Source organism: Salvelinus namaycush, chromosome 11 (genome assembly GCF_016432855.1).
Source record: "Salvelinus namaycush isolate Seneca chromosome 11, SaNama_1.0, whole genome shotgun sequence".
Taxonomy (NCBI): domain Eukaryota; kingdom Metazoa; phylum Chordata; class Actinopteri; order Salmoniformes; family Salmonidae; genus Salvelinus; species Salvelinus namaycush.
The window spans coordinates 12,764,740-12,783,759 of record NC_052317.1 but is presented as its reverse complement, the minus strand read 5'-3'; the positions used below and the strand labels follow the sequence as shown (position 1 = coordinate 12,783,759).

Sequence of the window (19,020 nt, the reverse complement as noted above, 5' to 3'; positions counted from 1 at the left end):
CCCCTCACCCTCTCTCTGACTGAAGTCTCCCAAATTGATGCTGTTCTACTTTCGTCTCCCCTCACCCTCTCTCTGACTAAAGTCTCCCAAATTGATGCTGTTCTACTTTCGTCTCCCCTCACCCTCTCTCTGACTAAAGTCTCCTACAGAAAATGTATGAGGGTTCAGGTGGAGTTATTCATTTGTGTAGAGAGGTTGAAATAAGGATGCAGTGGTAGAGAGGTACACAGTGACTGCTGAATTAAGATGTGTGTATTTTAAGTCTTCAAAGAAAACTATACAGTCGACATGAAATGCTGCATGTTGAGTGGCTGCAATATGGTTGAAATCCAAGAGAAATTAATCAACTGATTATGATTAGGTATACTGTAAATTATAATGTGGCGACCTTATTGTTTGTAGCCTAGGCATTTTTCACACTCCCTTTTCTAGCATTCGTTCTTAGGTAGTAAAATATGAAATAGGCAATCATTTTTGGTTAAGGGCCACATCGTGATGTAAAAATTCAGGTGAGTTATTTGAAAACTTATAGGTCCATACAAATTTCTACATAGGCTACTTTCTATCTAGTTTTAGACATGCAAGAGGACTAGGACAGTAATGTTCAATGACCCAGTCGAAAGGGAGGGGAGAGGGAGCTGGACTGCCCCCAGCTAGGGGACTCCCGAGAGTATGGAGCTACAGCCCAGCCACATCCACAAGTTACACCAGGAGAACTACACTATGACAGCTGGTACTTCTTGCTTGCATAAAATACTGCATCAATATTCTCAATCATCGTTTTGAAATGCAGGCTGCTTTCTTGACCCTGCGACTGCCTGAGACTGGCTCAGAAGGTGTGTTGGCAGCTGAGAAAGAGGGAGGGAGGGAACAAGCTGGGAGAAGAGCGGAGGTGAGCCCGCAGAGAGAGAGAGAGAGAGAGAGGCATAATCATAATGATTCACACACAAACACACACATTTTCACACACACATTTACACACACACACACGCGCACACGCGTGCGCACACACACACACACAAACACACACATTCTCACACACACATTCACACACACACACACGCACACGCGTGCGCACACACACACACACACACACACACACACACACACACACACACACACACACACACACACACACACACACACACACACACACACACACACACACACACACACACACAGGGGCTTTACACCGACAGACTTGAACACACGATAGCGGACTGTAGCTGTAAGGTAATAGCGCTGCTTACAAGACAAAGTGTTTGTGTGTGTGGGTGCGTGTTACTTACCAGACACTCCTCCGTAGGTGGTGCGCTTGCCCTTGCCGATGCCAGGCCAGGGGGTGCTGTCAGCTTTTAGGCCCATCATTCCAGACACTGTGTTGGTGGCAGTGACTCCATCTGCCCCTCCTATAACAACAAGACCACAGTCACTATTGAGCTTGATATTGCTGAAATTCCAGTCGTTCAAAAATGGTTGTCTGCTGCTCCTTCCCCTCCACCCCCCATTCTACAAATACTTCAACCTCCCTTCACATACTTTCCCAATATGAGGACAAAAAGGAACAAGTGAGAAAAAAGAGGCTGGGGGGGCAGGGATTTGAAGCTAGGTCTCATTTCATTTCAGACAGACAACGTCAACAGCCGATTACATTGGATTTCACATAGTCTCACAGTAGGAGTGCTGATCTAGGATTAGGATCCTCCTGTCCACATAATCATATTCATGTCAAAGGCAAAACTGATCCTATATAAGCACTCCTACTCTGAGACTCTGGACTGTCGTTACCTTCGTGTGCAGCCTTGGCGATGTCCACGATGTTGGTGACGTTGGGCGTGAGCTTGGCGAAGAAGGGGATCTTGGCGGTCTGTCTCACCCACCGACAGATGTTCATCACCATCACAGGATCCTATAACAACAGATTCAGGATCAGTTTGAGGAAATAAATACAATATTTCACTTCTGTTATAATATAATGAAGTTGTCCTCTGAAGAGGGGTGTTGCTGGCTCAAAATAAAAAAAGGATGATCTCACCCAGTTTTCATGAGTGCTAACTTGTGAAGTTTCGGAAATGTTAACGTTTGTGAGGAATTAGGCCACTAAACCAACCTCCATCTGTTGTAGCATTGAAATGTTTGACAGGTTTTTGCAAATATACCCTTTTTGTCATAATGTAAGCACGCACGGGCACAAACACGCATGCTCACACAGCTCTGTCTGAGTTCCTCCTGTAAGCTCTGATGGGAAAGAAAATCACTGTTGTGTCCATACAGGTTCATTCAAAGACCCTGCAGCCTCACGGTTGCATTTTCATAGCAGCTCAGTTGCTCTTCCTCCTCTCTCTCCCTCCCTCTCTACCTGTCTCTCTACCTCTCTCTCTACTTACTACTTTCTTGCCCTTTGTGCTGTTGTCTGTGCCCAATAATGTTTGTACCATGTTCCTCCCTCTCTCACTTTTTCTTTGCACCCTTTCTCATGACACAATTCTACTCGTTGGCACATACTCTACACCCATTGGCAGTGGTATTTTGTTCTCCTGTGTTAACTGAAGGGAGATTGATGATGGCTGAGCCATATCCCCAAGGTACTGTGGTAAAGGCTGCCTGTCTGTCCACACAAAAAGTATTGACAACCTTGTTAAAGATGAGCAATAATGACTGTATAACATAAATAATTAAAATACTGAGTTGTATTGTATGCAAAAAAAGGGGGAAATTATATTACTTCATACTAATACAATTGCTCAAAGAAAGAGATTTGGTTTAACAAGTAATATATTTTTTTCTCAAAAAGGTAAGGGTCAAAATAATTGACACCCCAAAAGATTCTTATAAATAAAGTAGTCAAAGGTTTGGTATTTGTGACCCATTTCAGGAAACTAGGCGTATGTCACGGGTCACTACTTCACAGGAGAGCCATTTGAACGAAACCTTTTTTTTTTTAAATCGTTTTTTGGCAAAAATGCCATCTCGAACATGTAAACTTTCATGTGCCTTAATAACAATCTTGTATGCCATCTGTAAATACAAATACAATTGTTAAATTACGAGCCTAGTTGGTTTAGCCACAGAAAAAGTCAACAACCTTCCCGCTAGCCATGATTGGCTGAAATAATGAGTGGACTGGACATGTCGAGAGATGACTTTGGATTGGTCTGCCATATAGCACGCTTCTGTCTATTTGAGCAGGTCAGTATGTCTAGGTAATCCTGTCTAACAATACTTTAAAAAAAATGTATCGCGTAGTAAAACTGCATAAGTGTTGCTCTCCAATTTCTGGAGGACCGAGTTTTGAAATCTGTGGTATTAGAGTATGATACCTAAGGAGATGGAGAAAACACCTGTCTCCGGATTACATCTTCAAACTAAGGTCAACCATGGTGTCCGACAGGAAACACGTCTGTCCATGATGTATACGGGTAAGATAGTCTAGCTAGCTACATGTTCAGATATTACACATTTCTAATGTTGACAGAAAAGGAGTTTCATTTCAAGTTAAAGTGTACTGTTTGCTAGCTAACGTTAGCTGGCTGGCTCGCTAGTTAACGTTACATGTATGATCTTATTATTCGTATCTCAGAGCCATTTGCTTGGCTAGTTATAGCCTAATGTTAGCTAGCTAACATTGAACCTGGTTGGTTAGCTACCTGCAGATTCATGCAGTGTAGTAACGTCATGAGTTGGGATTATGGTTCATTGATTAGCTAGCTAATTACATGTCTTAACAAAAGACTCCACTATGCAAGTAACCATTTCAGCTGAGTTCAATTTCAGAGCACTCTCGTCTGAGTGTGCCAGAGCGCAGAATAACTGATGAATTTACGAACCCTCAACACCAGTTGAATATGGCTGGTGTCAGTAAACGTTGGCAAAAAAAGCGTAATTAAATTGTTGCCTGCAGCACAGTTACAGTCACCAATGCTCTGGATAACATGAAAACAGCCTAACCAGCTCTGCTAGGGCGAGTAAAATGGTCAGAGTTTGGGTGGGGGCTAAAGATTAAGAGGATGTGAGCGATGCGGAATGGGTGTAGACAAAGAATAGCCCTCCAGTAGGTACCCAAACATTCAAAGGCCATTTTCTAAAAAAGTGAGGTTACAAGTTTATCAACTTTCAGCTGCCACATGCGTCCCTTAAGTATGTAAAAAAGCCCCGTTTAAAATATTGCTACATAAGACCGAATCAAGGCGGTCGGTCACATTTGGTCCCATATTCCTAGCACGCAGTGACTACATTAAGCTTGTAACTACAAACTTGTTTGATGCATTTGCAGTTTGTTTTGGTTTTGTTTCAGATAATTTTCTTCCAGTAGAAATTCATGACAAATAATTGTCATACTGGAGTCACTCTTATTGTAAATAAGAATAGAATATGTTTTTAAGGCCTCTCGAGTGGCGCAGCAGTCTAAGGCATTGCATCACAGTGCTAGAGGCATCACTACAGACCTGGGTTCAATCCCGGGCTGTATCACAACCTGCTGTGATTGGGAATCCCATAGGGCGGCGCACCAGTGTCGTCCGGGTTAGGGGACGGTTTGGCCGGGGGGGGGGGCTTTACTTGGCTCATTGTGTTCTAGCAGCTCCTTGTGGCGGGCCGGGCGCCTGCAGGCTGACCTCGGTCGTCAGGTGAACGTTTCCTCTGACACATTGGTGCGGCTGGCTTCCCGGATTAAGGTTTGGTGGGTCATGTTTTGGAGGACGCGTGACTCAACCTTCACCTCCCGAGCCTGTTGAGGAGTTGCATCAATGAGACAAGATCGAAATTGGGGAGAAAAAAGCTGTAAAAAAATGAATCAATATTTATTTTGAACACTTCCCCGTTAAATGTGGATGCTGCCATGGTTACGGATAATCCTGAATGACTTGTGAAAAATGATGAGTTACAGAGGGTCAAAGATCATAACCACAAGACATGCTAACCTCCCCTGTTATTGGTAAGAGTTTAGCATGTTAGCATGTCTTCGGGGTATGATCTTTGATCTTTTTTATAGTGATCGGTGCCACTATTATTATAGTGACTCAATCTGTGTTTGTGATACTTGTATATGGCAATGTGATTAGCCTGAGGTAGCATTTGTCCGTTGAAACCATTAAAATCCGGGTGATGCACAGCATACTAAACAGCTATTTAACAGTGCAGGTCTTCTGCCCAACGAGAGCCTTTCTCTGTGGTTCTCTAAGTGCGAACTCTGTTCCGCTGTGTGTGTATGTGATCATTAGTGTATACGTGTGCGAATACACTTATATTTGTGTGTGTGTGTGTGTGTGTGTGCGTCTGTGTTTGTGTGTCCACCAGAGTGGGTCGTGGGAGGGATGTAGGCGGCATGTGTTTTTAACATGGCTGGCAGCGAAACACAAATGAGAAAGCCTGACCGGGGGAAGAAACTGGAATGTATATGGATGGGAAAAACTGAGTGATGGAGAGAACACGAGTGAAAGCGGGAGAATGGATGATTTTATTGTCGATTTTAATGTATTATTCAACATGGGATCATGCAAACAAAGCTTCTTTGAATTTGAATGGCAAGTGTGAATAAAAGTGAACAAATACACTGAGTGTACAAAACATTAGGAAGGATTTTTAAGCCTTGAGACAATTGAGACATGGATTGTGTATGTGTGCCATTCAGAGGGTGAATGGGCAAGACAAAAGATTGAAGTGCCTTTGAACGGGGTATGGTAGTAGGTACCAGGTGTACCGGTTTGATTGTGTCAAGAACTGCAATGTTACTGGGTTTTTCACACTGAACAGTTTCCTGTGTGTATCAAGAATGGTCCACCACCCAAAGGACATCCAGCCAACTTGACACAACTGTGGGAAGCTTTGGACTCAACATGGGCCAGCATCCCTATGGAACGCTTTTGACACCTTGTAGAGTCCATGGCCCGACGAATTGAGGCTGTTCTGAGGGCAAAAGGTGGTGCAACTCCCCATTTTTTTTTTTGTACACTCAGTGTACATGGAATGAGATGACGGAGGGAGAGATGAAGGAGGGATAGGAATCGAGAGAAAGGAAGAGGAAGGGAGAGAGAGGGTGAACAGTGTAAATAGCTATGTCAACAGCTGGAGTAATGACAGAGGATTGACAGATCAGGGGAAGAAATAAAGCCTTTCGTGTCCATAATGTGTAGGGATGTTGGAGAATGGGGTGCATCTGCAGCCTGCGAGAAGAAAGGAATGTGTGTGTGTGTGTGTGTGTGTGTGTGTGCGTGCGTGCGTGCGTGCGTGCGTGCGTGCGTGTGTATAAAAAACACTAGTAAGCCAGTCCTAGAAGGCTAAGACTGTGTGTGTTTTAACAGATGCTGCTGGTAAGAACCTAATGTCCTCACAGAGGGGGGTGATGCTGGTCTGTGAAGCAGGCACACACACTCACACGCACACTCCTGTGACAGCTTATAGAAGACATTGGGCTGCAAGTGTGTGTGCAGCAACCAAAGCCGCTGGCCTGCGAGGACCTCTCTCAGCAATGTGGATGCAAAGTACTGCCTCCTGCACCAACTTCCCTTTAGGCCTCCCCTAACTCGTCATACCCCTCCCACACACCACACAAGCCCAGAGAGAGGTGTCCTCCTTGGGAGAGCTTTACATTTTTGATCCAGTGCAGCCTGCATGGGCCAATATGACATATGCTTCCTTTTGTCTCTTTTACAGGGTGGTGGGTGGTGCGGTGAGAACCAGGAAGACCATCTCGTGGTGTTGAGGGACATTAAGTGCCACTGTATATCAACGGCTCCATAAAAAAAGAGCCTGTGCAGCAAGGCAATAGCTCTGATCCTCGGGCACATCGTCTACTTTTGATCTCGGGGGGGCTTTTGTTTCGGTTTTAACACAATACTTCAATGTGACTCCTGTATTGAGGGAAAGGCCCATCAAAGTGACTGGGGCAGAAGTAAAGGATGGTTTCCTTGCACTGAGCTGGAGAGGGATCTATCCGCGCAGAACAAAGCATAGGATCGAATAGAGGAGGGGGGATAGAGTTTTGGAGGCTTTGTGGGCTACGCCTTCAGAGGAGAGTGAGAGGGAATCACAGGAGAATGAGAAGCAGGACCATGGACAGCTCCTAGGCCTTGGGGAAGGCTGTATGAAGGCATGGTTTTGTATGTACCTATGTACTGCTTTCTTTCTTGGGCCGAGGCTGTGATACCTTTAATTATGTGTGTGTGTATGCATATGTGTGTGTCTGCACTCAGTACACTATATATGTGTGTATATTCTGTGTGGGGGATGTAGTATCAGTGGACACACACAGAGAGAGAGAGAGAGAGAGAGAGAGAGAGAGAGAGAGAGAGAGAGAGAGAGAGAGAGAGAGAGAGAGAGAGACAGAGAGAGACAGAGAGAGAGAGAGAGAGAGAGAGAGAGAGAGAGAGAGAGAGAGAGAGAGAGAGAGAGAGAAAGAGAGAAAGCGCGCGCTGTCCATCCGTCTCCAACGTTTGTTTTTTGGACTGCTGATGGAGAAGCGTGCCACATCTCCTCTCCCCTGAGGATCACTAATTTGTTTTCTAAAATTAAAACTGACCTGGGGGCTGTGGCTAATGGCCACGGACATAACACATTAAAGTAGCACACGTCTCCAAAACCCACAAAACTAACTCATTTCAGTTATCTATATTTTCTCTATTCTTACCTATCTACAGTTGAAGTCGGAAGTTTACATACACCTTAGCCAAATACATTTCAACTCAGTTTTTCACAATTCCTGACATTTAATCCTGGTAAAAATTCGCTGTCTTAGGTCAGTTAGGATCACCACTTTATTTTAAGAATGTGAAATGTCAGAATAATAGTAGAGAGAATGATTTATTTCAGCTTTTATTTCTTTCATCACATTCCCAGTGGGTCAGAAGTTTACATAAACTCAATTGGTATTTGGTAGCATTGCTTTTAAATTGTTTAACTTGGGTCAAACGTTTTGGGTAGCCTTCCACAAGCTTCCCACAATAAGTTGGGTGAATTTTGGCCCATTCCTCCTGACAGAAATGGTGTAACTGAGTCAGGTTTGTAGGCCTCCTTGCTCGCACACACTTTTTCAGTTCTGCCCACAATTGTCTATGGTATTGAGGTCAGGGCTTTGTGATTGCCACTCCAATACCTTGACTTTGTTGTCCTTAAGCCATTTTGCCACAACTTTGGAAGTATGCTTGGTGTCATTGTCCATTTGGAAGACCCATTTGCGACCAAGCTTTAACTTCCTGACTGATGTCTTGAGATGCTGCTTCAATATATCCACATCATTTTATTTTCTCATGATGCCATCTATTTTGTGAAGTGCACCAGTCCCTCCTGCAGCAAAGCACACCCACAACATGATGCTGCCACCCCCGTGCTTCATGGTTGGGATGGTGTTCTTCGGCTTGCAAGCCTCCCTGTTTTTCCTCCAAACATAACGATAGTCATTATGGCCAAACACTTCTATTTTGTTTCATCAGACCAGAGGACATTTCTCCAAAAAGTACAATCTTTGTCCCCATGTGCAGTTGTAAACCGTAGTCTGGCTTTTTTATGGCGGTTTTGGAGCACTGGCTTCTTCCTTGCTGAGCGGCCTTTCAGGTTATGTCTAGATAGGACTCGTTTTACTATGGATATAGATACTTTTGTACCTGTTTCCTCCAGCATCTTTACAAGGTCCTTTGCTGTTGTTCTGGGATTGATTTGCACTTTTCGCACCAAAGTACGTTCATCTCTAGGAGACAGAATGCGTCTCCTTCCTGAGCGGTATGACGGCTGCATGGTCCCATGGTGTTTATACTTGCGTATTGTTGTTTGTACAAATGAACGTGGTACCTTCAGGCGTTTGGAAATTGCTCCCAAGGATGAACCAGACTTGTGGAGGTCTACAATTTTTTTTCTGAGGTCTTGCATGGTTTCTTTTGATTTTCCCATGATGTCAAGCAAAGAGGCACTGAGTTTGAAGGTCGGCCTTGAAATACATCCACAGGTACACCTCCAATTGACTCAAATGATGTCAATTAGCCTACCAGAAGCTTTTAAAGCCACTGGAATTGTGATACAGTGGATTATAAGTGAAATAATCTGTCTGTAAACAATTGTTGTAAAAATGACTTGTGTCATCCACAAAGTAGATGTCCTAACCGACTCGCCAAAACTATAGTTTGTTAACAAGAAATTTGTGGAGTGGTTGAAAAACGAGTTTTAATGACTCCAACCTAAAAATATGTAAATTTCCGACTTCAACTGTATGTTGTAGTCTTAACATCCACAGGCCTAGCCAGCGTAATGATATAATTGTGGTTCTAGTCTTTGTAAGATCTTAAATTGGTGCCACCTCCAGCAGTGAGCTCTGGTTTCAGATGGTAGCTTTTTAATAGGTCCTTCCCTGTGGTTAGTTTCAGTAGCATAGCTTTTGTACTGGGAGGTCAAAGCTTATTGTTAGCATTCCTGGAAGATGTACCAGCAAGCAGCCGTAATCCCATGCTTATGTGTCATTAAATCATTTCCCTTGCATTTTCTTCGAATCTGAAAAAGATGTCACCCTGTGTGTGTGTGTCACCCTCTCTCTCTGCGCATATATGTGTGTGGCCACCGTCGGTGTGATTAAATGCTATTTCCTTGCTTTAGTTCACGCAGAGGTTACCTGCCAGGAGGCAGAGGCCTGTGATTAGCCTTGTGTCCTTACAGAGGGGGGATCCACACACAGTGCGGTGAAGGGGGGGGGGGGGGGGGGGGTAATTTATGAGCACTGCAGGGGGCACAATGGTTCTGTCTCGTGTTTAGAGGGAAACAGGCCCAAGTCCCCTGGCGATCGTAAACTGCCAGGGTAAGGAGACGGCAGATGGAGGAAATCAAGTCAAATCACAGCATTGCTGTTAGAAAAGACACCAAGTGCTACATTTGTGGTAGTGATTGGATTTTGTTGGTTAAGGCCCATTTTGGGGATTTTGACACATTTGTTTAAATAGTTTTAATCTGTAACTTTTAAGGGTTTATTACAAGACGAGTGTATGTATTCATCAGAGTATTTCTCTGAATCTAAAGTGGAATTCTGTAAGAAATATTTTTTCGGGGTAAAGAAATTGTATTTTCAAAGCAATTGGCTATGTGTATGGCTATGTGTATTGAGTGCATATTAAAGAATGGCGAACGATCGACACAGGACAGAAAGGGTTGGATGTGGTTCAGCCGCGTTCCACGAGGAATTTAAAGGTCTAAGTAATTAAATGGTTTTGCCAGAGTGTGTGACACTGGTGGAGTGTGTGTGTCAGTGTGCTGGTAGATACCTGTCCACAGGCCAGTCCCATGCCCCTTTCTCCCATTCCGTGGGGACAGGAAAGGTTGAGCTCCAGTGCATCCGCCCCGGAGTCCTAGATAGACAAACACACACAACCGTCAGCTGCGTCTGCATTGATGTCAATGGGACATTAAGTGAAAATTCGACTTAAGAGTGGAGAGTAGGGTTCTCCCCGATGTGATTTCTCTGTGATAAAAGGAAACAAGGGAACATCCCAGCTAGGTTCCCAAGAGTTGTTTTGAGTACATTTTACTGTGACATGTTAAAATCTTCGCATAGCATAAATGATGACTACCGAACATAACAGTTCTCAAGTACCTGTCATGCCATCCGCAAAGAGACAAGTAAAGAAACGACACAACACATCTACATTAGTATCAATGGCGACAGAAATAAAAACACTGCATGCATGAGCACGGGGATACCACAGAAAAACACATTTCAAAGAGAGACTCAACTGAGATGCGAACCGAGCGTTGCAAAGGAAAAACGAGTGCCTAACACCTTTAAAAAAACACTCTTAAAATAGCTGTGGAAACTTGTTGTTGACACGTCAAAGAAGCTATAAAATAATGGTGCTGGTGGATGGGAGGGGAGAGGAGAAATGGGTAGTGGTGGTTCAGGAGAGGAAGGAGAGGAAGAAATAAGGCATTCAACAGGCAATTACGCTGTGGAGAAGCGTTCTGACAATGAATCAAAATGGCGGAAGCATCTGGACGATTTCCAGAGACCCTTTATTTCTGAGTCCCATCCAGCCTGCCTGCAGAATGTCAGGGCACCACAATCTATGGCCTTCCTCACAACTGACAGCCATTAGAGAGCAAGAATGAATAATACGGGTTTTAGCCGTTCTAAAGGAGAAGGGGGAGAGAGTGGTTGGATAGCTGGATAGAGCTATTTATCACAGTCAGCTTTCAGGAGAGGTGGGGGGCATGTTGGTCGTGTGATCCTCAAACTAAACTCCATGGTTAATTAAGCTAAATGGACGGGAGAGGGGAATGTATTGAGCCAAAAAGCAGAGGAGAGAGGACAGTTTTCCTAAAAGGGGCTGGCGCTATTCCTAAAAGCTTGCTTTCATCTTTCTCTGTGGGGAAGGCATCTTTTTAAAAGGGAGGGCAATGAGTAACAAAGTCTGTATACCTGTGGGTCATCGTTCAGGCAAACATAAAACATTGACTGTTTTTATGGACTTGCTCATGCCCAAACAATTGTGTGAAAGACAGGATATCTACACCATTTGATCGCCTGCCATCCCTAATATTTCCACATACACTAAGTCATTAATGTTGACTAGTTAGTATACCGTGTGGCCGTGAGCTCACGTGATTGCGCCAGTCAATGTAAATGGCATCAGACAGCCTTGGATAGTGCTAAACACTAGACACCAGCATTCTAATAACCAAGACAATAGAAGTAAGGGAAGCACTGCTAGGGTACACAATAGTATGGCTTGGGAGATAGAAAGTGCTCTTTGGTAAAAGGGGTTAATTGGTCATCAAAATACAAAGAGGACCAAGGCACTCCTCGTATCATTAAAATGCCTTTATTTGTATGGCATGTCGAATGGAAATAAAGATTTTAAAACTTGTCTTCGTCAGGGAGTACAACGACTGCCTTGGTCCTACTTGTTGCAACCAGGTTGCAACACTTACACATGACCTTGGTGTACAAAGACAGTTACCACCAATTAACAAACGTTTCCCCATTGGCACAAGTGAGCCCTACTGTCTGGCGTCATACAGTATAGCTACTTTGAGATCTCTGAAAGGCTCCGATCCACTGCTCTTCATCTTTATGCATTAAGTTAAGCTGTCCAGAATGATGTACGCTGTGTGTGTGTGTGTCTGTTTATGTTTGTCTGTGAGAGCAGGTGTATCTCATTTTGCCTGTGAACATCTCAGGGCTCTGTAGATACGCTCCACTTCAGAGCCAGAGGCCTCAAAACGCACGCACGCACGCACACACACACACACACACACACACACACACACACACACACACACACACACACACACACACACACACACACACACACACACACACACACACACACACACACACACACACACACACACACACACACACACACACACACACACACACACACACAAAGCTCATTTATTAGGGCTGACGTTAACTTCGACAGAGTTTAAGTACCCCAGCTTGATCAAAGCGAATCTAGCCCTCACTATCGAAAATGTTATCACATCAAGGCTGCTTTGATAGACAATTCATCTGGGAAAATAAAAAGCATTTTTGAATGAATTCAAAGCTGACATTAATTAAAGGCCTCTTCAGTTGGAGAGACTCAAAGCTGAAAGACAGTTTGAATAAGTCTTGTTGGAGAATATCTGTTTGAGTTCTGGACAGTGGAGATGTCTATTAGGTAGTTAGGTAACTGGACAGTTTGGTAGTTAGGTAGCTAATCCGTTTCCCAAACTATTAGGCCTGCTGGCAACAGTACAGCCCCTTACCAGACCATAAGCTCTAGTGGTTAGCAACAGCCTCACCAGGAGTAAGAGTCTGGCCATGATAGGCATAACTCAACTCTGTAGGATGTCAAGTGCTTTATAGCTAGCTAACAGTCACATGTTGGAGGGAATCCATCCGTTACAGTTTTTCTCAATCACATACAAGCAATTGTTGGATCTGTGTTGAAATGTATGTACAGCGGAACGGCGATGATCAAATGCTCAAATACATTTTCAGAACTTCTGATCTTGCCTTAGTACCTGACTTGCATATCTTAGACCACATTTAGCAAAACTTGAAATACAAATGTTCTCGGTGTTTGGTTCACAGAATATAAACACATTGTTTTCATCAGAAGAGAAATGTGTGAAATTATGTTCTCTGTTTTCAGTGTAGTAGTATCATTAAATGCTACTGCACAAAATTCTAAATCATCCCTTCAGTGTCATACTATGTACAATATATGGAAAGATCTAGGCATTGGGGACTGTCTAATTGTTTAAATTTTTTATAATATTGGGGACATGCAGAGATTGAAGTTGGGTTACTCCTAAATCATCAGATTCAACACTGTGACCTTCTAAGCTTTACTTAGGTGTGGATTAAGGCCTGTACAGTGCCTTCGGAAAGTATAAAGATCCCTTGACTTTTTCCACATATTGTTACGTTACAGCATTATTCTAACATTTATTAAATTAAACAATTCCTCATCAATCTACACACAATACAACCTAAATGAAAAAGCGAAAACAGGTTTTTAGAAATGTTTGCAAATGTATTAAAAGTAAAAAACAGAAATACATTATTTACATAAGTATTCAGACCCTTTACTGTGAGACTCAAAATTGAGCTCAGGTGCATCCTGTTTCCATTGATCATCCTTGAGATGATTCTACAACTTGATTGTTGTCCACCTGTGGTAAATTCAATTAATTGGACATTATTTGGAAAGGCACACACCTGTCTATATAAGGTCCCACAGTTGACAGTGCATGTCAGAGCAAAAACCAAGCCATGACCAAGGAATTATCCATAGAGCTCCGAGACAGGATTGATCTGCACAGATCTGCGGATGGGTACCAAAAAATGTCTGCCGCGTTGAAGGTCTCCAAGAACACAGTGGCCTCCATCATTCTTAAATGGAAGAAATTTGGAACCACCAAAACTCTTCCTAGAGCTAGCCGCCCGTCCAAACTGAGCAATCGGGGAAGAAGGGCCTTGGTCAGGGAGGTGACAAAGAACCCGTTGGTCACTCTGACAGAGCTCCAGGGTTCTTCTGTGAAGATGGGAGAACTTTACAGAAGGACTACCATCTCTGCAGCACTCCACTAATCAGGCTTTTATGGTAGAGTGGCCAGACGAAAGCCACTCCTGAGTAAAAGGCAAATGACAGCCCGCTTGGAGTTTGCCAAAAGGCACGTAAAGACTACCAGACCATGACAAATAAGATTCTCTAGTCTGATGAATCCAAGAATTGAACTCTTTGGACTGAATGCCAAGTGGCACGTCTGAAGGAAACCTGGCACCATCCCTACGGTTGTAATGGTCTGGGTGTAGCTGGTGGAGAGGAGTCAGGCACAGGACAGCAGAGATGAGTAACACAAGTAACCTTTCTCAAATATTCCAATAACATGTCGTAATACCGAGCCCACAATAACGGACCGAACATACATAGAACAATCACGCACAAAAACCATAGGGAAAACAGAGGGTTAAATAATGAACATGTAATTGGGGAATTGAAACCAGGTGTGTAAAACAAAGACAAAACAAATGGAAAATGAAAAGTCGATCGGCGATGGCTAGAAGGCCGGTGACGTTGACCGCCGAACGTCGCCCGAACAAGGAGAGGGACCGTATCCCCCCCCCCCCCCCCTTGACGCCCGGCTAGACGACACCGACCTCGGGGACGACCCGGAGGATGAGGCGCAGGGCGATCCAGATGGAGACGGTGGAACTCACGCAGCAACGAAGGGTCCAAAACGTCCTCCACCGGCACCCAGCATCTCTCCTCCGGACCGTACCCCTCCCACTCCACGAGGTACTGAAGCCCCCTCGCCCGACGCCTCGAGTCCAGTAGTGCTCGAACAGCATATGCCGGGGCCCCCTCGATGTCCAGAGGGGGCGGAGGAACCTCCCGCACCTCAGACTCCATGAGTGGACCAGCCACCACCGGCCTTAGGAGAGACACATGGAACGAGGGGTTAATACGGTAATCTGGGGGAAGCTGTAACCTGTAGCAAACCTAGTTCAGTCTCCTCAGGACTTTGATTGGCCCCACAAACCGCGGGCCCAGCTTCCGGCAGGGCAGGCGGAAGGGCAGGTTTCGGGTCGAGAGCCAGACCCGGTCCCCCGGAGCAAACACCGGGGCTTCACTGCGGTGGCGGTCGGCGCTCAATTTCTGACTCCTCACGGCCCGCTGCAGGTGCACATGAGCGGCATCCCAGGTCTCCTCCGAGCACTTAAACCATTCGTCCACCGCAGGAGCCTCGATCTGGCTCTGATGCCAAGGTGCCAGAACCAGTACGCACTGGAAGGGGGAGAGGTTAGTGGAGGAGTGGCGGAGTGAGTTTCTCTGCCCAGGGGATGAACGCTGCCCACTCCCCCGGCCGGTCCTGGCAATAAGACCGCAGAAACCTACCAACATCCTGGTTTACTCTCTCCACCTGGCCGTTACTCTCGGGGTGAAAACCCGAGGTAAGGCTGACCGAGACCCCCAGACGTTCCATGAACGCCCTTCAGACCCTTGACGTGAACTGGGGACCTCGATCAGACACTATATCCTCAGGCACCCCGTAGTGCCGGAAGACGTGTGTAAGCAGGGCCTCTGCAGTCTGTAGGGCCGTAGGGAGATCGGGCAAAGGAAGGAGACGGCAGGACTTAGAGAACTGATCCACAACGACCAGGATCGTGGTGTTACCCTGTGAGGGAGGAAGATCCGTGAGGAGGTCCACCAATAGGAGCGACCACGGCCATTGTGGAACGGGTAAGGGCTGTAACTTCCCTCTGGGCAGGTGCCTAGGGGCCTTGCACTAGGCGCACACCGAGCAGGAGGAAACATAAACCCTCACGTCCTTGGCCAAGGTGGACCACCAGTACTTCCCACTAAGACAGCGCACTGTCCGACCGATGCCAGAGGAGGGTGACGTGTGGGCCCAATAGATCAAACGGTCGCAGACAGCAGACGGAACGTACAGACGCCCAGCTGGACACTGGAGGGGAGTGGGCTCTGTACGTAACGCCCGCTCTATGTCCGCGTCCAGCTCCCATACCACCGGTGCCACCAGGCAAGAGGCCAGAAGTATGGGAGTGTGATCTATGGACTGCTCCTCTGTGTCATACATCCGGGACAGTGCGTCAGCCTTAGCGTTCTGGGAACCTGGTCTGTAGGACAGGGTGAAAACAAAACGGGTAAAGAACATGGCCCACCTTGCCTGGCGAGGGTTCAGTCTCCTCGCCGCCCGGATGTACTCCAGATTGCGGTGGTCACTCCAGATGAGAAAAGGGTGTTTAGCCCCCTCAAGCCAATGTCTCCACGCCTTCAGAGCCTTGACGACAGCCAACAGCTCCCGGTCCCCCATATCATAGTTTCGCTCCGCCGGGCTGAGCTTCTTCGAAAAGAAAGCACAGGGGCGGAGCTTTGGTGGCGTACCCGAGCGCTGAGAGAGCACGGCTCCTATCCCAGCCTCGGACGCATCCACCTCCACTATGAACGCCAAAGAGGGATCCGGATAAGCCAGCATGGGAGCCGAGGTAAACAGAACCCTCAGGTGACCAAAAGCACTGTCCGCCTCAGCCGACCACTGCAGTCGCACCGGTCCCCCCTTCAGCAGTGAGGTAATGGGAGCCGCTACCTGACCAAAGCCCCAGATAAACCTCCGGTAGTAGTTGGCAAACCCTAGAAACCGCTGCACTTCCTTTACAGTGGTGGGAGTCGGCCAATTACACACGGCTGAAATGCGGTCACTCTCCATCTCCACCGCTGAAGTGGAAATGCAGTACCCTAGGAAGGAGACGGACTGTTGGAAGAACAGACATTTCTCAGCCTTGACGTACAGGTCATGCGCCAACAGTCGACCAAGCACCCTGCGCACCAGGGACACATGCTCGGCGCATGTAGCGGAGTATATCAGAATGTCGTCGATACACCACTACACCCTGCCCGTGCAGGTCCCGGAAAATCTCGTCTACAAAGGCCTGGAAGACTGATGGAGCATTCATCAACCCGTACGGCATGACAAGGTACTCATAGTGCCCTGAGGTGGTACTTCCACTCGCCTCCCTCCCGGATACGTACCAGGTTGTAAGCGCTCCTGAGATCCAATTTTGTGAAGAAGCGCGCCCCGTGCATTGACTCTATCGCACTGGCTATGAGAGGCAGCGGGTAGCTGTACCTCACAGTGATTTGGTTGATACCTCGATAGTCAATGCACGGGCGCAGACCTCCATCCTTCTTCTTCACAAAAAAGAAACTCGAGGAGGAAGGTGAAGTGGAGGGCCGAATGTACCCCTGCCCCAGGGATTCGGAGACATATGTTTCCATAGCTGCCGTCTCCTCCTTTGACAGGGGATACATGTGAAGCATGGTGGTGGCAGCATCTTGCTGTAGGGATGTTTTTCAGTTGCAGAGACAGAGAGACTAGTCAGGATCGGGGTAAAGATGAATGGAGCAAAGTACAGAGAAATCCTGTTTTTGCTTTGTCATTATGGGGTATTGTGTGTAGATTGATGAGGGAAAAAACGATTTCATCAATTTTAGAATAAGGCTGTAACGTAACAAAATGTGGAAAGTCTACAAAAAAATTAGCAAACCAGCCTTTGTATTGAATACATAGAATTGGATTGTGATGATACTGATGAATGATTCCTGCAATCAATGTGCTGGAATAATATTTGATTTGATGTGTTTGAAATTGTTCGGTGAAATATGCATTAAAGAAGCGTAATTGACCATAATTCTGCACTTTGGGATAGTTGTACTTCCAATTTTGATCATAATTATTTAGTGACTGCAAAATCTAGTGGGATTTTCAAAAGACATACTAACTTTCTGTTTTGTCTGCTTGGACTCAAGAGATAAGTATGGTGCATCTACATCTGCATTGCTTGCTGTTTCTGTATAAGCACTTTGTGACAACTGCTGATGTAAAAAGGGCTTAAAAACATATTTGATTGATTGATTGATTGGTTGTGTTAATCTTGTTAACACAACCAATCTTGTTCTTTCGATTAATGTACTTGCAATTTTTATTCTATTATATGGTTTTGATGAATGTATTTATATTTAGAGAAATCAACAACATTTTGAAACGCATTTACTGTTTTGCCAAAGGCCACAGAGTTCTATGTCTTGTGAACTCTGTTTGAAAATTGTCAACATTGTTCCAAAAAATGCTTTAATGAGATTAAGAAAAACTGTAAATGTGTGTCAAGTGTGCTACCTCTCCGGCCTCTAGGTCACCAGGCTGCTCGTTATGGCGCACACCTGTCACCATCGTTACGCGCACCTGCACGTCAATAGACTCACCTGGACTCCATCACTTCCCTGATTATCTTCCCTATATATGTCACTCCCTCTGGTTCCTTCCCAGTCGTAATTGTTTCAGTTTCATGTCTGTGCGTTGTTCGTGTTTCTTGTTTTGTATTATGTTTTCATTTATTTATTAAATGATTCACCCACAGAACTTGCTTCCCGACTCCCAGGGCACACATTACAATGTGACTGGTGTCGTTTCAGGAAACTAGGTGTATGTCGCAAGTCATAACTTCACAGGAGAGGCATTTGAACATAACGTTAAAAAACAATGTAAATGCGTTTTTTGGCAGCAATGCATTCTGGAACATGTGAACTTTCATGTGCCTTAATAACAAACTCGTATGCCATCTGTAAATACAAATACAATTGTTAAATTGCGAGCCTAGTTGGTTTAGTCACAGAAAAAGTCAGGAACCTTCCCGCTAGCCATGATTGGTAGAGATAATGGATGGGCTGGACATGCCGAGAGATGAGTTCGGATTGGTCAGCCATGTAGCACGCTTTTGTTTATAACATGAGCTGGTCAGTATGTGTAGGTAATCCTTTCTAACGCAGCGTTTTTTTTAAATATATCACGTAGTAGAACTGCATAAGTGTTGCTCTAAACTTTCTGGAGGACCAAGTTTTGAAATCAGTGGAATGCCCGGTGGAAATAGAGTATGATAGCTAAGGAGATGGAGAAAATTCTGCCGTTTGATTGCAAATATGCAGAGGGATTCGGAAAGAGAACACAGAAGGCTGTTGTATGAAACCTGTCTCCAGATTA

The 19,020-nt window shown here is 45.3% G+C and overlaps 1 protein-coding gene across 2 annotated transcripts in view; it reads right to left on the bottom strand.

Annotated features, from left to right (window-relative positions):
• Positions 1-19,020, bottom strand: part of dpydb (dihydropyrimidine dehydrogenase b) — a 138,264-nt gene that overhangs the window by 12,748 nt on the left and 106,496 nt on the right. For both annotated transcript variants that reach the window (XM_039003827.1, XM_039003828.1), the window contains 3 exons: positions 10,236-10,319; positions 1,789-1,909; positions 1,290-1,409 (listed from right to left, as the gene is read on the bottom strand). In XM_039003827.1, coding sequence (XP_038859755.1) covers positions 1,290-1,409; positions 1,789-1,909; positions 10,236-10,319 — 325 coding nt within the window. The remainder of the gene's footprint in view (positions 1-1,289; positions 1,410-1,788; positions 1,910-10,235; positions 10,320-19,020) is intronic.